Consider the following 25,641-nt stretch of genomic DNA (forward strand, 5'->3'; position numbering starts at 1 on the left):
AAGAATTTTAAGATTGATACTGAAGAATGTGTGAGTTCAAAACTTAGGTTCTGAGGACTATATTATTTTGTTTCCTTAGTGGGTAATTAGGGGACCATATTGGGCAAGAAAACAATTGAGGTCAATTGGAGTGTGCATAACTTTATGCTGGCTTTTAAAGGAAGGAATTAGGAATAAGTCATTTTTGTGTAGTTCCGCATTTTCTCAAACAGAACTAAGGTTATACCAGCCTTTCCTTAGGAACCTGTTAGTCCAAGAAGGCGATGTTTACACACACTTGTGAAAAATGAAACAGTGAACAGAAGAAACAATTTGACAATAGTGTTACTCAATTCCTCTGTTTCCTCATTAGCTCAGACATTTATAGAGTGATCCTGGAGGACAATGGGGCTTCCTCAGCTGATGGTAACAAGTAGGTCAGAGTGGAGAGGGCTAGGCTGTTACCATGACAGCAAGGTCATGGTTTCCACGTGACTGGAACTTGGGAGTTTGGTGAGGTAGTGAAACAGAAAGTTTACAGCCAAATAGACTAAGTCAGCAAATGCTTTAAAAGGATGGTATGAGAGAAAAAAACAAAACCAAACAAAACTGAATGGATGGTTAGGAATTAAGTGAGGAAGCATTTTATACAAATATTTTGGGAAATTTTATATGTGAAAACAGATACTCTCTTTTGAGAATATATATGAAAATCTTGAGAAATGCACATATATACAATATTTATATAATCTAAAGTAGGAGTATTGATTTCTCGAGGTTTTGGGGTTCTTGGAACTGAGATCAGAACAGTTTCCTAGAAAATGAGAGACCCATGAGCTATCTGATGTAGGGAAGGTTCCACATTTAGAACATGCTAGCTATAGTGTAGTGCATAATTTAATGAGAAAGATGACAAGGTGTAGGAGGAAACTTGTCTGAAACGTGTGTGTGTGTGTGTGTGTGTGCGTGTGTGCATGTGCGTGTGTGTGTGTGTGTACTTGTCTGTGCATGTGGAGACCAGAGGTTGACACTGGCACGTCAGCTTCTTTAGTCCAATTTTCTGCTTCATTTTCTGAGACAGAGTTTCTTCACTGAACCAGGAGCTCACTGTTTTGACTAAATTATCCAGGCACCGAGCCCTGGCATCCACGGGCCTCCACCATCTGTATCGGAATTACAGAGGCATACGGAGCCATGCCTGGCTTTTACATGGGCACTGAGGACCAAACTCAGGTTTGTAAGCATAAGTAGGCAAGCACTTTGCCTACTGAGCTCTCTCTCCAGCCCAAGGGCATGCCTTAAAAAGAAAATAAAATTGATGAGGAATGCAGACGTTGGCAGATAAAGAGAATATCATGGGCACTTTATTTTTCGAAACTGCCAAACATTTTAATAGACATGATATTTCGTGAATAAAGTGGTGTGGTTTATGTAGCTAGTGGTCTTTTAAAGTGAACTGGCTCCTACATGAGTCAGACAATGCATGAGCCTGAATCAACGGTTAATGTTTACTGAGAAAGAACTCTCTACTAAGTGGTCCAGGGCTCTGTCCACAGACGAGACATTTATTATCAGAATTATGAGGGGTGGTGGTGCTGATGAAGGTGGTATCAGGGCAGGGATTAGAACAGATTCAGACATTTAGAACATGACACTGGGTAGTGGCTGCGAGAATGGGGGTTGGCACTGGGTCAACGGGAACTGGCATTCAGCCTGGTATGGCGTCTTTCTCTGATGCTTGCCTAAACTATTTTTGGTGGTAATGGTACAATCATAAGCATTCTGTAGGCCTATTCTGAGAGTTAAAAAGAAGGATAACATATAATTTGATCCGTAACAGCACCAAATTAGCTATTTTGGTGATGATTATTGGAATTAAGACATGATGGAGGTAATCCGGATAAGACAGGCTTTTTGATGTGCTCAAGAATTTTTTAAAAAGTTTGGGATACTAACCTGAAATGACTGAGGAAAAAAAAAACCAATAAAAGTAATTAAGAAATTCCTACATATTAAGACTGAAAATTGCCAAACAATCTGGTGCATACTACAATACTAACATCACTACCATCCGGGAGGCTAAACCAGGAGGACAGCAAGTTGTGGGCAGCCTGGTTACACACTGAACCTGTCTCAAAATCCAAAACAAAACAAAACCTTGAAATAAATTAGTCAAACAATTGTGATTTTGAAAAAAAAAACTAGCTCAGTAGATGCATATATGTAAAAATAAAATCAACTGGGGGAATTAGTTATTTGATTTTCTGTGGTTGGGTTCTGAAGATCTCAGGTAGTTTGGGCTATATTAATGCATATCGTTAGAAATGGTGGTTTTACTGCCTTTTGTCTAGAGTGTGCTTTGTGCTATAGCTAATGAGGGAGCATGGAACACTTCAGTAGTAAACTCTAATTTAGGGCTCTCTCTCTCTCTCTCTCTCTCTCTCTCTCTCTCTCTCTCTCTCTCTCTCTCTCTCTCTCTCTCTCCCTCCCTCCCTCCCTCCCTCTCTCTCTCTCTCACTGCCCCCGACATTTTCTGCCCTTGCTGTGTCATGTACTGACCACTAGAGGCAGTAATTATCCCTGTGGATTTAATCAACAAGGCCATGAAAGCAGAAACACATGAGATAAATATTTACAGAAAACCCTTTTACCTTAACAGATCTACAATGTACAATTCTAATTCCCTCATAGGGTTGTACTTTGCAATGAATAGAGCATTTTGCATTTTACTTTATATTTTACATATTTTTTGTCACTACAGTCTGGTTCATATATCGTTTCCACCAGCTACGTACAAACCTTTGTCAAACATTAGGCCATTTCTAGTTGCTAATCTAAATTTATCTGTATATTATTTGACCTTTTCCCTTTTCATGATTTCCGAAGATAAAAAAAAAATGTTCTTTTAGAGTTGTACAACCAAACTAATTGAAGATCATTTTTAATGGTGAAGAGGACCAGGGTATATCACCTGGAGGTTTGCTCAGTGTGGTTGGTCACCAGTGAATGTTTCTGTGTCTCCAATAACAGCTCAGGGTCTTTGTTTAGAGAGACTACTGACTAGAACTAGGGTAATGCCAGTGACGGGGAGCGTGTCCAAGCATGGCCTGAGAGAATGAAGAAGGGCTTTGAAACTTGAAAAACTATCTGAAATGCTATTTTCTATGACTCAAGGGATCAGATTTTTTTTTAAGACAGGGTTTCTCTGTTTCTTGGAACCTGTCCTGGAACTAGCTCTTGTAGATCAGGCTGGCCTCAAACTCACAGAGATCGGCCTGCCTCTGCCTCCCAAGTGCTGGGATTAAAGGTGTGTGCCACCACCACCTGACTGGGATCAGAGTTTTTAAGATAAAAAATCTGCAAGAGACTAGCGTTGTGGCCACAGAGCAGTCAGCTAACTGTACTTCCCTTAGAAGCGGGGCAGACAATGCACTCTCGGCTTTCTGTCCTATAGTATTAGGTAGTTTGTAGATATTTAAGGTTGTTACCATGAGAATAACTTTCTTTTTTTATTATACATATATTTATTTATTTAATGTGCATTGGTGTTTTGCCTGTGCGTATGTCTGTGTGAGAGTGTCAGGTCTTGGAGTTACAAACAGTTGTGAGTTGCCATGTGGGTGCTGGGAATTGAACCAGGATCCTCTGGAAGAGCAGTTGGTGCTCTCAACCGCTGAGCCACCTCCCCAGCCCCTGAGAATAACTTTTTAACAGAGTACAGATGCCCTGTAAATAGTGTCCCTTTACTGGAGGGCTGAGCATCTGTCGTACATCCAGAGACTCTGCTGTGCACAAGATAGAGGTAGAGATACAAATATGTAAATATAAGACGCAAACAAATGAAAAACTAAGCTCTAGTGTGCACAATAAGAGCGAACAGCCGCAGCACAATGAAAAACTTAGCTGACCGCAAGATGAACTGCTGAGTGATCAGGAGATTAAGAGGAGGCCTGGGCTCCACAGTCCTAGCACCTGGGTATGAAGACTTGGTTTCCACTAGAGACAAGGTATCCGATTTCTCTGGGACTCAGTTTCCTCATCTTCAGAACAGCATCAATATCAATAGTACACTAACAACTTGCACTGTATTTTTGAAGCTTTCAATATGGTACACACTTGAAGAGCTTCGTGCTTTTGCTGGCCATGGTTGTTATCATTGTGAACGTTGGTCCAGACTATTGAACAGATTCAGTCTTGGAATCAGAATAGACTTTTAGGTAGAAGATAAGGGAGGTTTGGAGGTTTCGGTATAACGGGAATTTTCAGAATCCTTTCATCCCTCAGTTGGTTTTATTTTGACTGTTTCTATGCATACATGGTTACCTTGGCATAGATTAGTAGGTGCCCAGTGTATTGGTTCGAGTTGCTTGGTGTAGTATTTGTATGACAAAGGGGCTATAAAAGTTGTTTGAGTGCATGCTTGCTTTATTAAAATGAACAGACAGATAGTTGGAATAATCAAGACCTTTCATTCAAATGTGAATGTCTGAAATTATTGTTGTGCTGGAAACTGAGAGATGCACAAGAATGCACAAGGCATGGGCCTTCCTTTGTGGAATTTACCATAGAGGGGATAAAATAGTAACTAAAATTCCAATGAAGCAATGCATGAAAGGAGAGAAGCATTCAATACTACAATCACTATATTATGATTAGCGCACAAGGTAGTGCAATGTTTGTTGTAGCTCTTAGATCTGCCATTCAATAACTTCTAATTCCAAATGCCAACATAAATTTATGCTTTTCATATGCTTTGAAGGGGTAAACAGGCTCAGTATAGTGACTGACTCTTTGAGATGGCATTAATTTAGCCTAGGTGGGCCTCAAGGTGGCTGACATGGAGGATGGATTTGGATTAATAATCCTTTAAGTTTCCACCTCTGGGGTGTCTGGGATTACAGGTCTGTGTATCTCAGCCCCCACTCTACTGTAGACAGTACAGGGGATCAAAACCAGAGCCTCTAGATGTGAGGATGGCCCTTGTCTTTTGAACGATATTGCTGGCTAATGACCTAGTCTTATCCTCACAACACATTTGCAGGGTAAGTACCATCATGTCATAGGTGATAAAACAGATTCTACGTCATTCAATGGCATGAGGGGAAAGGACAATGGTCATCCCACCAGGCCTGCTTCAGGTTGGAGGCAAATGACCCTTAGACCTAGCTAAGAGGCAGCAGGGAATGGTCCAGCATACGGAAGAAACAGAAAGACTCAGTGCCTAACAGGAGAAGACAAGTACCTAAGATTTAGAGCTACTGACTGCACAGTGTTGGAGAAAGGCAGCAACCTCAACAGACGTTAATAAAGGACAGGTGTGTGTGGGCATTATACACTACAAAACCATTAAAATGATTGTATATATTGCTGGAGAGACAGCAAGGGGATGCCATCAGAACTTGTCCAGTTAGATTATTTCATTCATGGTTTCTCCAGAGCGGAAGCAAAACACTGAAAGAATGATGGGGGTTTGGGGTGAACTTGAACTTGAAGACTAATAACATGCAATGGTCAGGATTGCTCTGGGCTGAATTCCTAGGGTGAGGGGTTAGTAGTAGATACAAATTCTGAGGATGCTATGAAATAAGCCAAGCTTGGGAAGGGGATACACTTCACAACCAAACTGCCATGCCCTTTCTAAATAAAACGCCAATTTAAACTCTGTCATAAGATGTGATAGATTGTTTTTTTAAATCAAGTATCAAAGGAAAGTAAAAAATCAAGAATTTTTATTGTTATTTAATGACGTTTTTGGCCTCCATTTGGAAGTGGTTTACGACCACCACAGTGAATAGGGAGAGACACCAAGCCTGTCATGGGGGACCGCATCTGCGTTCTGATGGGAGTTATATTTTTCTCCTAAAAAATGGTGGTAGGTTTGGCTTAGTCACATTGTGTTTACTTTTAAAATTGTTGCTTCCCTGCTTTTTTTTAGTGTAAATATGATTCTGGGTATATTCTTTGTAATGAACTGCTGTTATTTGTGGAAGAAGGGTTAGGTTTCTATGTATGTGTACATGGATGTAGTCACTAAATACAACCAGTTTAAAGGCTATTGGGAGGTTTACAGAGCTATAGTATATTAAACTTGCTTAAAAATTTATGTAATATTTTTCTTAGTGTCAAAAACATACCTGTTTAAACATTTTAACAGTATGCATCTTGTAACTGAAAAAAAAAAAACAAAACAAGCGGAACCTTCCCACAGAACACTTGTCCTCACTATCATTGCCTGGAAGTGGGGATGGGACCGCAGAGAGAAGTTACAAGGTCTCTCATAGCTCTTCAGCTGAGTTGCTAAAATTAATTTCCCTTAATGTGTCTGATTGAATTTTACTACATTGGGATTTCATTTCCCTCGAAAATGCTTAGAAAAGAAAAATAAATGTTCTGCTTTGATGTAGTAGGAATGTGAGGAATTATTGCCGGGGAAGACGAGCTCTGTATGTGGCTGTGCCTGTCTTGGGAATTTAAATCCCATAATTTTGAAAGGTGGGACAGACAGGCTGACTGATACACAATTCCCAAATAAATTCCCAAATTTATTATGGAAATAATGCCCAGGTATTAAAACGCTAACGTTCAAAAACTTCTGACTGGTTTTCAGGGAAGCTGTTTGTTTTGCAGAAACTTAGAAATAAATTTGGAAAAATAAAAATAGGTAAAATCCTGGAGTTTTTAATATATAGTAAAATTAAACTATGCAAAAAATCATAAAAGGTCAAGATTATAAATATGTTTAACAAAACCAAATCACTGTTTTTCCAAGAGTTTCCAACAAAATTTTAAAAATGTTGCCTGTATCAGTCTCTGAAAAGTGCAATTTTTGGGTGAAATTTTTAGTTCGTGTAAGTAAAGTGTTTAAGTCAATATAATGATCACAAGAAAGCAAACTCTGAGTTATTTTCAAGTGCTTTGTAAGGGCCCAGAGGATGCGTTCCAAGAGGAGGGAGGGCACAGAGTCATGCAGGGTTGGATCACATACACAAGCCGCGGATGCCCAGGCGCTCGCATGGAAAGTGTCAGAACTAAAGCGCAGCAATGTGATAATGACGACCGTGGTCATTAGATCACAGACGACTTCACTTTGCTTACGTGTTTGCTTCTCCAAGTTTTCTATAGTGCCCATGAGCGATGCATAAACACAATGGGAACTATTTGGGAATTGTACACTGACACCTCTGCATTTCTAATTTGTATTTCCTGCATGGTTCCTGACAATTCAGAAATGGATGCAGGCAATTTTGAGCACCACTGAAGGTTATTTTCCCAATGGGACTGACTCGGAGCGAAAATAAGGAAGAGAGCTGTCTGGACCTGGTGGAATCCCTGAAAGGCCACTGTTTGAATGGCCAGTTTCATTGGCAATAAGCCGTGCTCAAGAAAAGCAGTTTATAGATACGAGGAACCATTACTAATAGCCTCTCAAAGCACAACTTCATGGAAACATCCTTCAGAGATGACTCCTGCCCTGCTCCCTGCCACACTTCCCCAGAGTAACCTTTGTGTGTTACCAGAGGCGTGTTTCAAGCTTCTCCCTTAGCGTTTAGGTAAACAAAGGTTTGGGATCTTCATGCCGAACATCAGACAAAGAGACATAACTGTGAAGACACACAGTACCTGTCTAACTATTGCCTGACAACAAGAGGAGTAGCCCCGCTCCTTCTGTGTTTCCTGTGTCCTGGTGACTCTCCTAAGCAGGCAGCAGAACTGGAAAACAGTTCCACCCCATGTCCCATTCACTGAGAGCCTATGCAGAGATGCCTGCCACATGCACAGTGATGAAATTCTAACAGCCTTATATTGAGGTGTCAAAGAAATTTTGCGCTTAATTAATTAGTGCATAACTGTTAGTACATGCCTATGGTTATGACTATCTTTCCCGTATCTTAAAACATTTATGTTAATAAGTATTATAAAGAATAATTATGCTTGTGTTTTACTTTACCTTTTGAATGGACCATTCATAACCAACAGTCTGAAGTTAGCTTGGAGGTAATGCTAGTTAAATGTACCTAAAGCCCAGATACATGGAAGGATTTGAAAGGGAAGATTTTCAAAACCTCGACATCTCTTCATATCCCTAGTGTCCCTTCTCCACTTATTAATGTCACTTCTAGGGCAGCTAGAGGGTCATAAAGAAGGTTTTTCTCCCCTTTTCTTTTGTAGTGCTGTGCCTCAGACGTGCGAGACATGCAGTCAACGGCTGAGGCATACCCCCAGTCCTTAAACTGCGGTCAGCCCTTCCTAAAAGACTCATAGCAACAATAAAAGCTATTATTGGCCTGCCATTATCTGAAGCAGGCTCAGGGTCATTAAGAGGGAAGTGGTTTCCTACAGTTTCCTACAATTCTTTCATTTTCTTTTGGGGAGGTTGGTAATTACTTGTCAAATCTGCTAAAAAGTCACAATTTACAAACTAACAAGATGCAAGCTGTTTTCTTGCATGTCTTTCAGGAGTTTTAACCTGAGAGTGCACCACCAGCTAGAGTATTAGTCTCAAGGCAGCTTTAAGAACTGGTTCTGGTGGAGGTGGCTGCAGAGGAAGGTGACATTGTGTACAAGGGATAATTCCCATGTATTGTTGCATATGGGAAGGGAAGCCAGGTAGCAACTCAAGGCAGATCATGTTGTGGAATGATTTATGTAGGAGACTGAGATGCTAGAAACTTCGTGAGAGCAAGCAAGGGTGACACAGAGACAGCCATGTCACAAGCCAGGGACATGTGAGGTTGGACAATAGTAATAAAAGCCAGGATTTACTGAATGCTTCGCACTAACAGTGAACTCATGGCTGGACTTTGATCCTGACTACAGCATCCTGTGAAAGGTGCTGTCATTATTCAGTTTCCAGAAAAGGACTGCAAGACTTAGGCTATAGCACATTGTGCTGAGGTGGTAGTTCCAACCCTGAAGGGTTATTACAGAATTTAAACAGCATACGCATACACATACACACACACACACACACACACACACACACACACACACCTCTTTCACATATGAAATACATCTACTTCATTTCTCCCTTATATTTATAATTGTACATATGCATATGTAAATACGTATTATGGAATACACTGATATAAATCAATGGGGTTTTCCTTTCTAATATTTAGGATAAAGCCAACTTAGTTACAGCAACATCTACCTACGGTATATGACTACATATCAGAATGCAAACACAGCAATAATTAACAGTATTCAAAGTCGATTCTCTAGATTTAAATCACTCCCATTTCCTCGACTGCCCTCTTAGGTTAGTGGAGGAAACAGGCTAGGACACTGACGGGCACCTCCAAGGCACACTGCCTCCTTCATAACAATATTCTTTACATGTTAGTGGCAATGTCCATTCGACGTCAGAATTCTGTGCACTGTGAAGGCAGGAACACACTTTTGCTACTGACTACTGTAGCTCAATAGCTGTCACAGTACCTGCGCACCCAGCAGGCACCCAGTAAATAAGCACTGGCTGAATGAGCACAGGTATTACCATGTTGGTAACAGATGTAAGGTACAGAAACCAAGTTCTACAAACTCCATCATTGCTTTCCCTACCAGATGCCTTCCTATTACAGTTATTAAACATGACAAATCTCTGCATAAACATAGCCATGATAATTAACTTTGAGAATCTACATAAAACATGGAAGAGAATCCTGACTCCGTCCACGGACAAAATTGTGAACAAGCTAGAGGCATTTACATGCTGAATCTATCTTAAAGAGTATGTTAGCCAAATTCTAAATTATTGACAACCTTTTTGGACAGTCAATTCCTTAAACATGACTTTTATAATCTTAAGATTATTATGGGGTAGGTAATGGACTTAATTTCTTTCTCAAGAGTTCCCGCTACATGGAAAAGAAAAATGAAGTATTATATAAAAATAGCTCTCTTACAATAAAGAAAGAAGTACACAATTTGATACCCAATTATTTTTAAGGCTTCTGTGAATCATTTCATTTTTATTTGCTGTGGGCAAACAAATATAAACATTCCCAGTCTCATGCACAACTTGGATTTTTCATGTGTGAGAGTCAGAAGAGAGGAAAAGCAGAAACAAAGTAAGATGATAAAACAGAAAGGATACACATTCGAGAGAGAGTGCTGCTGAAGGTGTCGAGGGACAGCAGGATGGAAGAGGAAGGAACAGCCCATAATCACCATGCGCACTTGTATTTCTCATGACAGCCATTGAGAAGCTGGTGTTTGTCTTCTGCAGCTTTCCTTTCTAGTGGTCAAGCTGTTGCACTTGGAATGTCACTGCGTCTGTCCGACAGACATTGCCACGGGTATGAGTGTCACTGTGTCCATCCGACAGACAGTGCCACGGGTATGAATGTCACTGCGTCCACCTGACAGACAGTGCCACGAGTATGAGTGTTACTGTGTCCATCCGACAGACATTGTCACATGTATGACTGTCACCGCATCCATCAGACAGACAGTGCCACGGGTATGAGTGTCACTGTGTCCATTTGACAGACATTGCCACGAGTATGAATGTCACTGCGTCCACCTGACAGACATTGCCACAGGTATGAAAAATAGCAGAGAAGACGGCAAGGCATCTAGGCCCTTAAATAGTTTCTACAAAAACATAGTTGTTGAGTGGCCCATTCAAATTAATCACTGGTTAAAAAAAAAATACAATGGAACAACTTCCACTGTGACTGCTGAGTGCAGGCATACCCCAAAGCTAAAACTTCCTGTACGTGGATGCAGCGCCTTTCATTCTCAACAGACTTCCCTAGATTTTTTTTTTTTTTTTTTGTGGGGAGGAGGCTAGTTCAAAACAGGGTTTCTCTGTGTAGCTTTGGTGCCTGTCCTGGAACTTGCTCTGTAGACCAGGTTAGCCTCGAACTCACAGAGATCCACTTGCCTCTGCCTCCCAAGTCCTAGGGTTAAAGGTGTGCGCCACCGCTGCCCGGCTTGCTTCCAGTTTCACAGTTCATTTCCTCCCGGGCTTATTCTTCTTGGATGGTGCACAGGAACCTCAGTCCGTCTTGCTGATCATATCACCGTTGGCGATTTCTTCCTCCTGATTAACAACAGACTTCTCCCTGGACCTCCCATCCAAGTATTAAACAGGTCAGACCCTGCTTAACTTCTGAGAACAAATAAGCCTATGTAGGGCCAGGGATGTGACTGTCAAAGGTCCCTTATGTTTGAAGGTGGAGTCAACTTTCCCTCCTTGCCCTATCCGATTAGGGACAGAATGTTGCTGCTTAAATGGTGTTTTTTTGAGATCTTCGAAGAAGCATCAAATCAATTCATTTCTGTTTCCCGGACTAGACAATCTACTGACTTCTCCATGATTCTAGGTGTAAATATCAAAGATGCTCAGACCACCTCTCCCCTCAATAAATCCTTAAAATTCACCTTGCCCAGGGCTTGCATTTCAAATTCCTCCCCCAAGCGTGCAAAGCACTTTAGAATATGGCCTTGATTTACTTGGCCCATCTCCTCAGACATTCGTCACTCACCCAGGGTTTATCAGCGCCGAGTACAAGCAAGGTGTTCCTCATTCCACTTTGGCTCAAGTTACTCTTACAAACTAGAACACTTGGCTTTCTGAATCCTGGTTCTACAATGTCAGCTGGGGCAAGCCCCTTGCCCTCCAAGATGTTCCAGATTCGTCCCAGTTAATCCCTGTGCTTTTCTAGAGTTTTGTAGTTCCCCATGCATTTGGCACAATATGCCTTAGGGGAAGTGCTGCATTCCTGTTGTCTGTGCATTTCTAGAAGGCAGACACCATTTTGTCGGATTGTCCAGAGGGACTTACGTCCAAGGAGAGCCATGGAGGCAAGAAGCACGTTAGCGAACCTTTAGCTTTTTTGATCTGTTAATCATGGGCTGTTTCTTTCTGCCCTAGGGAAGTGTTTCACTCAAGCTTCAGGTTTTAAGGAACCCTTCGTCTGGGGCTTATGGGTTTGTGCTCATCCTACCCTACAGTTGACTTCTGCACCCAGGCAAGAGTGACGAGTGGTGCCCACTCAGGTCCGTCTCCTCTCTGAGGGATGAAAGTTTCAGTCTGCCATAGAGCTGAGGTCTCCTTTGCCTTCGGCGTATTTCCAATTGCAGGCTTGGGCTCCGTTTCTTTGGAGCACGACACAGTCCAGGGTCCTGCACTTGGGACCATCATGGTCCTCAAAGGAGGAAAGCACACCATGGGACTGAACGTGATGGAGACAAGAAGACCCTGGCTTACCTACCACTAAAGAACTAACAGATCAATTAGAAGAAAAGCACCAGATTTGGTCACTTCTCTTAATTCTTCTCACCCAGTTTGAAGGTAATCTCAAAGTCTGAATCATTGAAATCTTTTTCAGGTGATATAGTACTTTAATAAGCCAAAAAAAAAAGAGGTCAATTTTATTTGGTTTTTCTTAAACCAAACTGTTTATCTTTTGCATTTTGAAGTTTATAAAATAAAGACTAAGTGACATTAGTTGCTCAAGCTGGGGAGGTTTTGCAGGGTTGCTGGAAGCATCACCCCTATGACTTCACAATAATTCCCTTGTGAAAGGATTTAGTTCCCGACGTTGTGTTGTCTTGCAGAAGGCATCCAAATTCCTGCACCTCTGGTCACTGTTCGAGATGTGAATGGTAAGAGCGCCCCCACAGGTGGCGTGAACAACCTGAGCTGTGATACAGGAGTCTTAGCTCAGAAGTGAGCTGTGATATGGGTTACCCACTAAGTCCTGAAGCTCCATTACCGGAAAAGGCAGGAGTACCTAGATATGATGATGATGGTGATGATGGTAATAATAATAATAATAATAATAATAGTAATAAATAACTCACTATTTCACTATCCAGATAGGCCTGACTGGTATAGAAGCTACCACTCATTAATCTTTTCCACAACTATTTAGTCAGAGAGATTCTGACATGAGTTCTGGACCTTCATGTCCTGCCAAGGAGCCCTCATACACATTGGGCCTGGACATCTTATTCAAACAAGATGAACAGGACACACCCTGCTGACCAGCCATTCTGTCTGCCATTCTGTCTGCAGCATGTCCGTGTTCCAGTAAACATGATGCCTCCAAAGACCAGGAAACCAAGCAAACATCCAAACATCCACACGCTCATGCTGAGGGATTTCTAGACCCAGGCAACTAGTTGACTATGGGGAGAAAACAGGAACTAAATACTCAGCAGATTTCCCTGGTAGCACGTTTTGCAGATTTCAATTGCACTTTAATCTTTTAAACAGATTTAGTGTGTTGAAACAAAGAAACAAATGCTTTGTGGGCTTCTATTATTATTTGAAAAGATTGTACAATTCGTATGCATGGCACAGTCAACACAATCTCAGAAGGACGAAGATTGAGATTTTATTTTGAATGAAGACGGGACTTGAATTGCTACTTTTCATGCTCCTGCATTGTTTCACCTGCCCGATAGCTTGATGTAGTGAGGTTTTCAGAGCAAGTACTCGTTAACCTTAATGTGTTATTGATGGAAAAGGGCCTGAGTTAAGTGGCACAATCAGAGGGCCCCTCCCACCTGGAGAACACTGGGAATTAAGCAAGGCAATTATTTCCCAGAACACTGTCCACACCTTTCAATTTTCCTTTCTTTAATGACTTCCAAGTGAGTTAATCAGCCTTCCCGAACTCTTAGAGGTTCTTATTACAAATCAGGGCAAACAAAAGAGAGTGAGGTTGGGGTGTAGCTCAACGACAGATCACTTGCCTAGTGGATGTGAAGATATAAGTTCAATCCCTAGAACCACGAGAGAGACAGAGACAGACAGATAGGCAGGAGAGAGAGAGAGAGAGAGAGAGAGAGAGAGAGAGAGAGAGAGAGAGAGAGAGAGAGAGAGAGAAAGCGCTGAGAGTTAGCTACATGAAATTCGGAACATTAAAAAGCCTGCTTACAGTCGTCAGACATTTAGCATACCTTTTCACAGAGTCAACATAAGTCCAGAGAGAAAAGAAAGTCTTTTACTTCAGAGATGACCAAAATCCTTCCAGAAATATATTTTTACTCTCTGGGGTCTAATCAGGATATAGAAAAGAACCTGACTGGATGACTGGCCTGGTGGGTGGAGTCAGAGTGGGAAGGGTGGGAGGGAGGTTTCAGTGAGGCCCAGAGAAGCTGTGTCTAGGAATGACAGAGTCAGAGGGCTGAGGGGGAGAGAAAACTCCGCCCTGAAGATGAGACTATGTCTACAGCGGGCTGAGGGAGTGAGGCAGGGTGTCTTCCACATGGTTTTAAAACTCTCCGCTGCCTGGCTGTAAGGCTCTGGAGGGCTATCACCCAAATCTCAGTTTCTTCAGCAGTGACTTGTGTAGAGTGCTCAAGTCTACCGTACTCACTATTTATTGCCTCGCGTCTCCCAGTGTGCGCCAGTCTCCACCAAGTTTTATCTTTCTTATAGAACTCATTACCATCTCCACACTATACATGCTGCTTATTTCTCCGTTTTTAACCCTGCATGCTAGAACGTAAGCTCTGTGGCCACAGGGATATTTTTGTTTCCGTTGCTAGTGTGGAGCGGCCAGCACAGCCCTCAATAGATGTTGTTGACTGAGAGAATCATCGCTTACCAGTTTCTAGTATGTAAGCCGCACAGCAGGCTTTAGTTATGACATAGCTAAGCTGGGTGAAGCCTGTGTGTAGGCACTGATTCCAAAGCGCTGGTTCTGAGTAGAGCCGAGGAAACAAGTGGAGGCCGAGGCAGCCTGAGATTCCCTAGAGACCATGAGTTGAATGAGTCATCCCCAAAGAACCTGTGAGGGAGGGTGCTTGAAAGTGAGCGTGATTAAAAGGAAGTTGCTGGTACTTCGCGTCTATAGATCAATGCAGAGGGAGGCCTGGAGGTCAGTGATCAATGGTAATAAGGAGGGAAGCTGGTGGAACGATTAGATAGATGATCGATGAGTGTTGTCTAGAGGCAGGAGGTTTTGACGGGTAGAGCAGAGCCGTGAGAATTTAAAGCTGGCTCTCACATGGCACATGGCCCCAGGAAAGCGAAGAACGTTCTGTGGAGACAGCTTCTGAGAAATGTGGGTCCTTGAAGAGAGCTGGGGTGCAGTTAGGGAAATGAGTTTAACAGAGAGGCTGAACATGTAGGGAAGGGGTGCTGAAGATGCCACGCCAACAGGAAGAGCGGTATGCAGGGTCACAGAGGATATGTGACCCAGGTGACTGAGATGGTCCAAGACACAGGGAAACTTAGGGTACCAAGGGTTTTGCTGTTGTTTGATTTTCCAGATGCAAAATGGTTTTGTAGTCTAAGAAGTCATCCAGGGAGGGAGGCAGTATGTTTTTGGAGACATTTTGACATTAAAAGGCACGATGGAATTGAAATATCTATTAGGCACCCCGATTTGTCACGGAAATATCATTCCCTTCCACCTGAGGATGCTTGATGCTGAAGGCAGACATACTGTGTGTATGGTGTGTGTGTGTGTGTGCACTCATGTGCACGTGAGTGTCCATGCAGGTGTGTGCACATGTGTATGGGTGTGCATTCACATGGCTAGTGGTCAATGGTGGGCATCTTCCTCAATTGCTCTGCACCTTACTTTAGAGGTAGGGTCTTTTCTGTACCTGGAGCTCGCCATTTTGCAAGACTGGCTGGCCAGTGAGTCCTTAGATCCTCCTATTTCCGCCTCCATAGTGCTGGGATTACAGTGTGAACTGTGATACCTAGGTTTTGGGGTGACTCTTAGGTTCTCATACTTGTGTGGTAAGTCTTTATGAGCCGAATCCTGTCTCAACCCCAGGATTTTCTTCTGGTTGATTTAAAAAGTCACTAGCAAGAAACCTTGTCTCAGAAAAGAGAAACTCTGTCTCAAAAAATCCAAACCACAAAAAAGTCACTAGCTTTTGAATCATGTCCCTAATAAGCCCAATGTAAAACATATTAATTTTTTAAATAAAATACTTACAAAAGATATCTTTAGAACATTGGGAGTCTTGTAATTTAGGACCCTGATCTAAGGTTTGGTACCCCATTTGTTAGTAAGTGTGAGGTACTTCATGTCATTTCAAACGCAATTTACTTATCAATGTTCATTGGTTATTTGATGGACTGGTCAATGTCTTAAATGTTGGCTGAGTGACTATAAGATCCCTTAAATGTTGGCTGAGTGACTATAAGATCCTAACCATTATGAAGAACAGAAAATGAACAATGAAGCTATAAACACTACAGAAAACATTGTTCAGAAGTCAGTAAATAAAGGAAAAGCTGCTTAGAACAAGTGAAGATCTGGACATGAGGAACTTCATGCTCTTTGCTCTCTGGATGAAGTACTGAAGAAAAGAATAATTAGTAAGAATAAGAGTGAATTCACATGAGCGTCCTAGAGACTCTGTTAGGATGCTATTCAACAGAAGGCATTGAATGGCTGTCCATTTGGAGCACAAACGGTGAGGTGAGGCCATAGTCTCAAGGAGTTCTACAATGCAGACATTTCTACATCATTCTATCAGGACAAAAGAGGACAGTTTTTGCAAACTTTTCAGGTTTCCCCAGGTAAAGACACCCCAGACTGCTCTATACCTATGATGCGCTATTACGTTCATTCATTTCCTGGCTTGCTTAGCTGAGTGCAGACTTTGCTATTGAACCAGACTTAGAGTCTTGGCAGGTACAGGTTTGGGTTGTGCTTTAGGACTTCCAGCCCACCCCGAAGCAGCAGCTTCTGATGCTCTACGGAGGCACCCATCAGTAAGAAGCAGCCTGGATGTATTTTGTCTGGATGGTTTTGGATAGGTTCTCTCCAGCATGGAGCTTGGTACTAGCCCTGACTGGCTTCAAGAGCATTAGGCTTGGCATGTTGGGATTACAGGAGTGAAACGGTCCAGAAGTCTCACCTGGACCCTTTCATTTCTGCTGATTGGAAGAGAAAATTTAGGCAGTCAAAAGTTTGTGGCCTTAGCATATTTCTTATTACTAAACTAACGTTCTCAGGTGATAAAGTCATGTGGGAAAAGGCATCCTCCCAGGAGAACCACCTAGTATCTGTTTTATGTCATACCAGGAAAAGACTCCAGGACTTCAGAAAGGCTTGAGGTCAGACCATGTTTTCTGCACCTGTGCAAGCATTAGGAAAATTCACTGTTGGGTGAATTTTGCTGCTATATTTCATACTGTTTTATATTTCAGCCATTCTGATTTTTAAAACACACACTCAAGTTTCTGTTGTCTTGAAACACAAAGACAAGTTCAATATTGGTATTTAATTCTAGGGAGAGAAAATCACACGCGCCCACACATGCACACAAACACAAAACTCTCGTGTTTGTGTGCATGTGTGTGTGTGTGTCATTTTTATATATACCTTTTGACCCTGGAATAAATTTCACTACTTAAAATTGTACAATATGAGACCTCATATGATAAATATCTATGCATAAAATGACTGATTAGGTAAAGTACTTAATTCCCCTCTTCCACTGGTAGTTTAAGTGTGCCATTTAATCAGATGTGGGGCCTGTGAAGATGAGTTAGAAGTTACACACAGAACAGAAGAGTGTTAACCCTTACTGGAGAATATAACAAATGCCAAATATCGAGCCTAAAACATGGATATTATTTTTACGCCTTTCTCTTAACCTTCTGGAATGGCAAATTCAACAGTAGTTGCCCATTTTACTGCAGTCATTACGGTTGCAGTTCCCGGGGAAGCAGAGCAAACCTTTCCCTCACGTTCCTTGCCTCTTCTCCTGTTTCTCTGACCCTCACCCCCACCCCCCATGGAGCATTTCCACACGCAGGCACACACATTTACAGTGCACAGGACTGGATTCTCTCTCTGGAATGTCAGGCTTCCTAAATTAGGCTAAACGTAATCCCAATCCCAAATGTGCTCAAGTTTGCCACAACACACTTGCAAAAGGATTAGGCAAGAGCCTGGTTGACAGAGTCAAGTTCCTTAGCCAAAGAAGGTTCTGTTTCATTCCGCTTTTAGTTTGTCATCAATAATTAAGCAACCAATGTTTTCTGCAAATCAACTTTAGTTTGTTCCACGTGAAAAATTGGAGAACACATACCAACCAAATTCATGAAATGCTTTCTTTAGTACGTGATGCTTTCCAAGTAGCCATAGCATTTTTTAATGGAGAAAGCAAACCCCAGAAGTTTGAGGAAGGCTGGGAATTTTTTTTCAACGAGAATAAAAACAGCGAAGGAAGAGGAGACTAGAAATTAGAATCTGGTATGCTATGCACTACTTACCTTCAAAAGTCAAATAAAACTTTCCTCTGTCAAACCAAACGAGGGAAGGCTGTTCATTCTCTGTTTGGCCAGGAGTTGAAGCGGGATGGGGAAGGTTAAGGAGAGGGAGAGAGAAGGACACGATGTGAGTCACAGAGCAGGTCATTAATCTCACTACGGGGAAGGGCAGAGGCACTGCATGCCGTTAGCGTGCAGGAAACAGGGAAGCCTGGGAGTCTTGGAGTCTTTCGTTTTGTTTCTGTTTTAATTGAGCAAACAAGGCAGAATCCAAGCTAATGGAGACTGAAGGGATGGACACGCGTGGAGGTAGCTTGAGGCTAGGCACTTGTATGCATGGAGCAGATGTCTTCCTGGCCATGCAGGGGTGTTAGCATAGTTTAACTGCATTAATTTGGGCAAAACTGTCATTCAGCAATTGCTGTATCCTTTTTGTCTTCAAGGCCACCCCCTTGCTTATTGGCACAACCTGGGGTTGAGGTTTATAAGCAACATTTGCTTAGCTTTTCAGTGACAACAGCATGGCATTGCATATCAATTTAAAGTTCACAGACGACGTCAGTGATCTCCCATCCCCCTGCTGGCGTCACCTGAGGCGTCCAGCCACAACACACCCTTTACATCTGTACCAAAGAGAAGAAAGATTTCCAATGGTGCTTCAGCAAGTTTTACATTAGAAAGCCGCCAACAGATTCTGGGCCCTCAAAGGATTTCTCCCTCTGAACTTCACACAGCAATGACATTCTCACCTGCTCGGAGCCTTTTCTCTGAGAAACTGTCATGCAACCTGCTGCTTTATAAGTACGTCCACTTAAAATCGGTTCAGGGGCATGAGTCTCACGATGGACGGGACATGTCCTGAGTGCATCTGAGAGGCACAGGGACTCATGAGGTGAGGAGCATGTCCGTGAAGCTTCGAGCATTCAGATGGAAAATGGCTTGGATTTCGAAAAACTCTACGAATCTAGATACCGCTCGGCTAGCACCGTACCTGCAGGCGTGTCACAGCGCCTTTCAAACGAGGGCAGTTTGTCATAAAAAACATCATCTTCCGACACTACAAACCAAAGAAACGTAAACGCATGGAAAACAAAAGCACACATACAAATTCCAAATGAAGCCGAGAAGCACAGTTTACTGACCGAGGCGAAAATGATTTTTCACGGAAAAAAGGAAAGGATTGAAGACACTGGGACTCAGGTGAAGATATGGGAAGTGATGAGCTTATTTGAGGTGATTCTATGAGGAGAAACTGAACCAAAATGAAAAAAAAAGAGTCAGGGTTTAGCATCTGTCAGTGTGGTGGGAATCAGTTACAGAGAAGGAGTTAGACCCCCCCCCCCCCCACCTCCTTAGGGAACCGTGAAAGGTTCAGCTTTTCTTATGTGAGAATACTTCACTCCAATGCAGTTCTCAAGAGGCCAGACATATGTCCATCAACACGAACCCCAGCATAGCCATGACAGTTCAATGAGATCACTCGGCATATATATTCCCCCAGGAAGAAAGGAGTTAGCTTTTAACCGGTCCACAAAACAACAGTATAAATCCAGGGTTCCCGCAGGCATGGTGTCATTTTAACGAACTTGTACCTGCCTTTGAGAAAGATCACTGATCTTGAACAGTGGGATCATACTAATATCTTTGACCATGGCTCCAGCTGTGGCTAAGATGTTGATCTTTGGAAACTGGGCCACAGCTTTATGAGCAGAGACACCAAGCCTTAACTATTTCTGATCTTTACTCTGTCTCCTCACCAAACAACAAATACATAAAACTGTTTTTTACTCTGGGTGATTAAAAAATAATGCTCCACAACCTTAATAGATAATAGATTAATAGATAATCAAATAAAATGAGTGCTGGAGAAACCTATCCTCATAGTAAAGAAGTTAAGGACTGAACTTAGGATCCAATAAATGTTTCATAAACAGATGCTTTGGAAGTCATTCTAACAACCTGATGGCTAGGCTTAGGGTATATGACAGGGAAACTTCCCTTTTTCAGTTATTTATATTCTCAGATTGAAGGAAAAAAGTGTGTGTGTGTGTGTGTGTTTCTGTCTGTCTGTGTATGTATGAGTATGCATATGAGTGTGTATGTGTGTGAGTCTGTGCACTGTGGGGGAGCATGTCAGTGCTGGAAGAGGGCACTGGGTTCCCTGGAGTTGATATTATAGTTATGCAGCACCTGATGAACTGAGTTTGCTTACTACTAAACTTGGGCCCTCTGGAGGAGCAACAGGCACTTCTAAACAAATTAATCAACTCGTTAATCAATATATTTTCATATGATTGGGTGTTTTGCTTGCCATGTATGTTTGTGCACACGTGCTGGTGTCCTCAAAGGCCAGAAGAGGGGTGCTGGATTCCCCGGAACAAGGTTTACAGATGCCATGCCGATACTGGGAATCAAATGCAGCCAGTGCTCTTAACCAACTTAGTCATCTCTCCAGCCCCAGGTTCTGGATGTTATTTGTCAGTATGTAACTGTACTTACAGCTTTCTTGGAGGCGGAATAATTCAGTAATAATAATTTAGTGTTCCATTGAATGGGCATAGTAGATACAGACCTTTCACAAATTATAGCATGCATATAATCTGCCCGCCCCCCGAAAGTTAATAGAATTTAGAATTGCTACCCACATTGGAGGGAATATTGCATGTTGCGCTGCTTTAGAACGAGCCACTTGGACTCAAGCTATGGACCGAAGGAAACATTAATGTCCATCTGACACTAACTTTGTTACCTGAAGATGGTTGCTTTTCACTTGCTACAGATTCCTGCCACATGAAAGATGCAAATCAGGATGCACAATCACCAGGGAAGGACTGTAGCTAACAGGGAAGCCAAACCGCCTGCCTTGCCATCATCCAAACAAACAAATAAACAAAGAAACATGAGACTTCTCACGGCCACTGAGATACAAAGCAAGTAGTAAAGTGGGGGCTTGCAAGGAGAGATAAGGCCCCCGTTATCTCTTCTGCTACCCCCCATCTGATTCTTAGGGCTTCAAGCACTTTCTGTGCTCCGTTAGTGGCGATAGATTTCTCCCTCCCCTGAACTGCACAGCGCAGGTCCTGGGGGCATGCTCTAGCACAAAAGCCGTCACTGTGTTTGTTCCCTTTGTTCTAGATGTGCATCTTCTCATGTTCTCAGCGTTCTAGAATTAGAGGGTAGCACGGTCAGGATGGGAAAAAGAAAAAAAAAAGTGTACCCTGACGTATGTGGAAACTTTCGTCTTTCTTTGCCATCTACAAAATCATGGCGTTCTTTAAAAAAAAATGAGGAATTCTTAAGTTAAAAAATATATTTGAGGAATTCTTAAGTTAAAAAAGTATATAGCTATATGAGAACTCTTCATTATTTGAGGGTAGGGATACATAGAAATTTCTATTTTCTCATGCTGTGTTGGGTTCTCTATAATCTCAACTCTTGTGAAGCTATTCATACTTAAGGTTCTTTATCACTGTGTAGAGAGTTTTGACTTGCTGTTATTTGATGTTTGAAGAGAGGGTCTATGTAGCCCAGGAGCTTGTGATCCACCCTGCCTCGGCCTCACGAGGTGCGCTGCTACATGTGGCACAGATTTGCTTTAAAAGTTTTAGTTCGTGTATGACTTTGCGATTGGCTCATCAGTTCCCATGGAATTGCTCCGAGAACAACACAAAAGGCACAGGAAACGGCAAGAAAGTCTTGTGGAGGTGGGAGAGAGCGTGCTGGGAATTTCCAGCCTTCCCCAGTCCACTTGGTTACGGTGAGTTGCCATTTTAGGCAAGGCAGAGCATTTGGAGAAAAGCAGAGACAACAACACATAAGGCCGGCTGGTCATGCAGAAGCAGAGTGACTTCAGAGAGAAATGGTGGTCATGTGACCAGAAGCAGACCAGAATAAGGATCAGGTGGTGAGGGCTTCAGTGGCCCAAACCAAAGCAACAGAATCTAACGGAGCAGATGGGGGTGCTCCTCTGCAGGAGGCATTATGATCAGCTTCCTATAGGGATCTATCTTTTTCAAGTCCTCTGTGGTTCATCTTGAAAGAACACACACTAGGAATGATGAGGCTCAATGTTTCTGGTTGTAATTGGAGGTTCCCTGTGTGTTCAGTTTTCTCCTTGAGTCACAGCGAGCTGAAAGAACGTGCTGGATGGCCCATCTGAGGCACGGTGTTGTCACTTTTTGAGTGACAGCCCTGCTGTGAGATGTCCTTCTGTATCTTATAAGCATGTTTTATTGTCATTGGTTAATAAAGAAGCTGATTTAGCCAATAGCCAGGAAGAATAGAGCCAGGTGGAAAATCCAAACAAATATAGGGGGAAAGAAGGTAGAGTTTGGGAGATGCCAGCAGCTACCAGGGAAGCAATATGTGAAGTAACAAGCCACGAGCCTCGTGGTAAAATATAGATTAATAAAAATGGGTTAATTTAAATTGTAAGAGCTAGCCATTAATAAGCCTGGCTAATAGGTCAAACAGTTTGTAATTAATATTAAGCCTCAGAGTGGTTAACTTGGGAACTGGCTAGTGGGAGAGAAACCTCCAGTTACACATCTCCTTCTTCATCCAACAAAGCAAATCAAACGGAGTGTGTGGAATAAATGATCTTGAGAAAGCTTAACACTAGCACACAATTTGAACAAGTGACTACCCAAATCAAGGAGATTAAAGAGACAGAGGGTGAAAAGGGCTAGCTATTATGAAACATCAAAAAAAAATCAGAGAGGAATGAGCTAACATTAAATGTACTGAAAACCAGGAAGTCTCAAATTATTCTAATCAATACAGAAAAAGAACAGAAATGGCTATATCAGCAATGTTAAAACTCTGTCTATTAAGAAGTTACATGAGCTGGAGGTACATGTGACTGTCTTGAAAAACCAAAAGAAAAAAAAATCACATGAAATTGGGAAAGGGGCTACATTTTCAGTTTATTAACTTAACCCAAATTGAAGGTGTGTGTGTGTGTGTGTGTGTGTGTGTGTGTGTGAGAGAGAGAGAGAGAGAGAGAGAGAGAGAGAGAGAGAAAAGAAGAAAAAGAAGAAGAAGAAGAAGAATAAGAAGAACAAGAACAAGGAGAACAAGAAGAAGAACAAGAAGAACAAGACAAGAAGGAGGAGGAGGAGGAGGAGGATGACCTGGCTTAAATTATAGAATATATGACAAAGCTAGAAAGTTCCCTTTATGGTTCTTACAGGCACAGCTTCTCTTGTTCTGGATAAAATGGGCCATTGTTTTCTAGGAGAGCTTTTGGATTTTTTTCAAGCTACTTCTCAGGTGGGTGATTCTGTGGTGTGCTCTCTTCCACAAATGGTAGCCAGAACTGATGGAGCCGAGTGACTGATTCTCCCAAGCAGTGCAGAATGGGCCAGCTGGTTTACAGCATGGGAGAATGGGGGCCTGAGGTGATACAGGGCAAGTGTGCCGGGGACGTTGCAGGTCAGGCAGCATGCAGTAAAGGACAGAGAGAGGCAGTGGTTGAGGATGGGAGGAGGTGATGGTGGCGAGCCACCCTCTGAGTGGCCATTCTGGACCCTGCACTTTCACCACAGGGTGCACAGAGAGGTACAGGGGCATCTGCTGAAAAGGGCTTCTTTCCCCCTCCAGGCAAAATGGACCACATAGGATAGAAAAGCATTAGAAAAATAAAGGTTAAAAAGATTCTCACGTATCTCAATGCCAGTGCCTATATTTGTCAACCTCAGACAACCAAAACTGATGAAAAACTGAAAGTTTCAAAACACTGAACATCCCATTTTTTTTTAAAAAAATATTTCTGATCTAAACATTTTTCTCTCAAAGGAGAATGCTTTTTGTTACAAGAAATATCCAAATATTAGCACCTTCCTTGGTGACTTCTTACACTGTATGGGACAGTATAAGAAGATCCCTACAAGACACACATGTTTCCCCATTCTGGAGACAGTGACTTTGTACGGCTAGAGTGTGGCCTCCTTAGCTGAGAAAGTGCTTTCAAGAGAAGAACCAGGTGATCATAGCAAACATACAGCAGACACAGTTATGACTAGAAACAGGGCCGGGAAGCTCAGATCGTAAAGGGTAGCCAGTCAACAGCCACAGACACATCAAAAGAGAGAGAGCATTTTACCAACGGTGGGAGTGGTAGCTGCGCTCAAGGAATTGGTCGACGATATTGAAGAGGTGCTCTCAGCCCGGGCTAAGGGAGCTATCGGAGGAGGACTGGAAGAGTGGATGGGTGGGCTAAAGGGTCTGGCCTGCAGGGGGAAGAAAGATGAAGGTTAGACACAGCCATGATGCGCTGGTTCGGCATTTTCAAACATCTATTACATTTTATTTACTTTGCGTACGTGTGTGTACATGCCATGAAGTGCACAGGAGAGTCAAATGATGGCTTTCTACTAGATGGGCCACAGAGGTTGAAATCAGATTTTGGTAGCAAGGGCCTACACGGCTGAGCCATCTCGCCAGCTTTGGTTTCCTCACCTTTCTTGGCCCTCAGCCCCGGATATGAAACCTCAGGTTCTTGATGGCCATGGTACCATTTCCTGGAACTGGCCTGCACTTAAAACACAGCCAGTATGCTGGAGTAAGAGCAGCCATAAACCACAGCTCGTGGGCTCAGGAGGCACTCCGGCTTAGACCGGTCATTTTCACGCCTCCCAGGAAAGACACTGTTGTTTGCCTCCACAGGGAGGTTTCAAGACAGAACCTGAGTGTTATGAAGACATTTATTCAGTGGCCGTTGAACAAGGGTCACTGAGATTTACTTCTGCTACATGCCTCTGAATTGACCCACTGAGAAAACTATTCCCACACCGCAATCTTACAATAAAATTCAAGGAAGGACTAGGAGTCCACTTGGAGGTCACCACTCTCTGTATTTGTATCGCTGGATTTTTGCTGCTGATTTTTTTTTTAAAGATTTATTTAATTATTTTGTATACAGTGTTCTATCTGCATGTATGCCTGCAGGCCAGAAGAGGGCACCAGATTTTATTACAGATGGTTGTGAACCACCATGTGGTTGCTGGGAATTGAACTCAGGACCTCTGAAAGAACTATCAGTGCTCTTAACCTCTGAGCCATCTCTCCAGCCCCTCTGCTGCTGATTTATCTGGCTTCTGGGGTCAGAAGCCAGAGTTTTTCTTCCTACCATTTTTAGACGTTAGCTTGAAAGCTGGGGGAAATCTGAAGGTGGAAAGGCATCCTCACATCACAGCGACTTTTTTTTTTTCAGCTGCCCCTGTGATGGTCACTTGCGCTGTGATACTTAGACCTGAAGTCGAGATGGCCCATATTAGGGGACTTGGGGATCTTATTCTGAGCGTGCTAAGGCAGGGAGAGACATACCACATCGCCGACTCCAGGTTTTCCTGGCGGTAGCTTTGGCCGGGATGGAGGCCGAGGAGGAGGCGGAGGTGGCGTGGTACTGCAGGGAACTAAGGGGGTGGCTGGCCGCGCAGGAGACGATGCACCTGGAA

General features: G+C 42.7%; 1 protein-coding gene across 32 annotated transcripts in view; it reads right to left on the reverse strand.

Annotated features, from left to right (window-relative positions):
• Sgip1 (SH3GL interacting endocytic adaptor 1) overlaps positions 1–25,641 on the reverse strand; it is a 197,482-nt gene that overhangs the window by 18,170 nt on the left and 153,671 nt on the right. For 12 of the 32 annotated variants that reach the window (XM_087904780.1, XM_087904783.1, XM_087904782.1 and 9 more), the window contains 4 exons: positions 25,511–25,635; positions 24,288–24,414; positions 19,176–19,241; positions 18,188–18,247 (listed from right to left, as the gene is read on the reverse strand). In XM_087904780.1, coding sequence (XP_087760906.1) covers positions 18,188–18,247; positions 19,176–19,241; positions 24,288–24,414; positions 25,511–25,635 — 378 coding nt within the window. The remainder of the gene's footprint in view (positions 1–18,187; positions 18,248–19,175; positions 19,242–24,287; positions 24,415–25,510; positions 25,636–25,641) is intronic. The other 20 variants (XM_085686316.2, XM_087904793.1, XM_087904794.1 and 17 more) reach the window with 3 other exon arrangements.

The sequence above is a fragment of the Myodes glareolus genome, chromosome 3 (genome assembly GCF_982192425.1).
Source record: "Myodes glareolus chromosome 3, mMyoGla1.1, whole genome shotgun sequence".
NCBI classification, from domain to species: Eukaryota; Metazoa; Chordata; class Mammalia; order Rodentia; family Cricetidae; genus Myodes; species Myodes glareolus.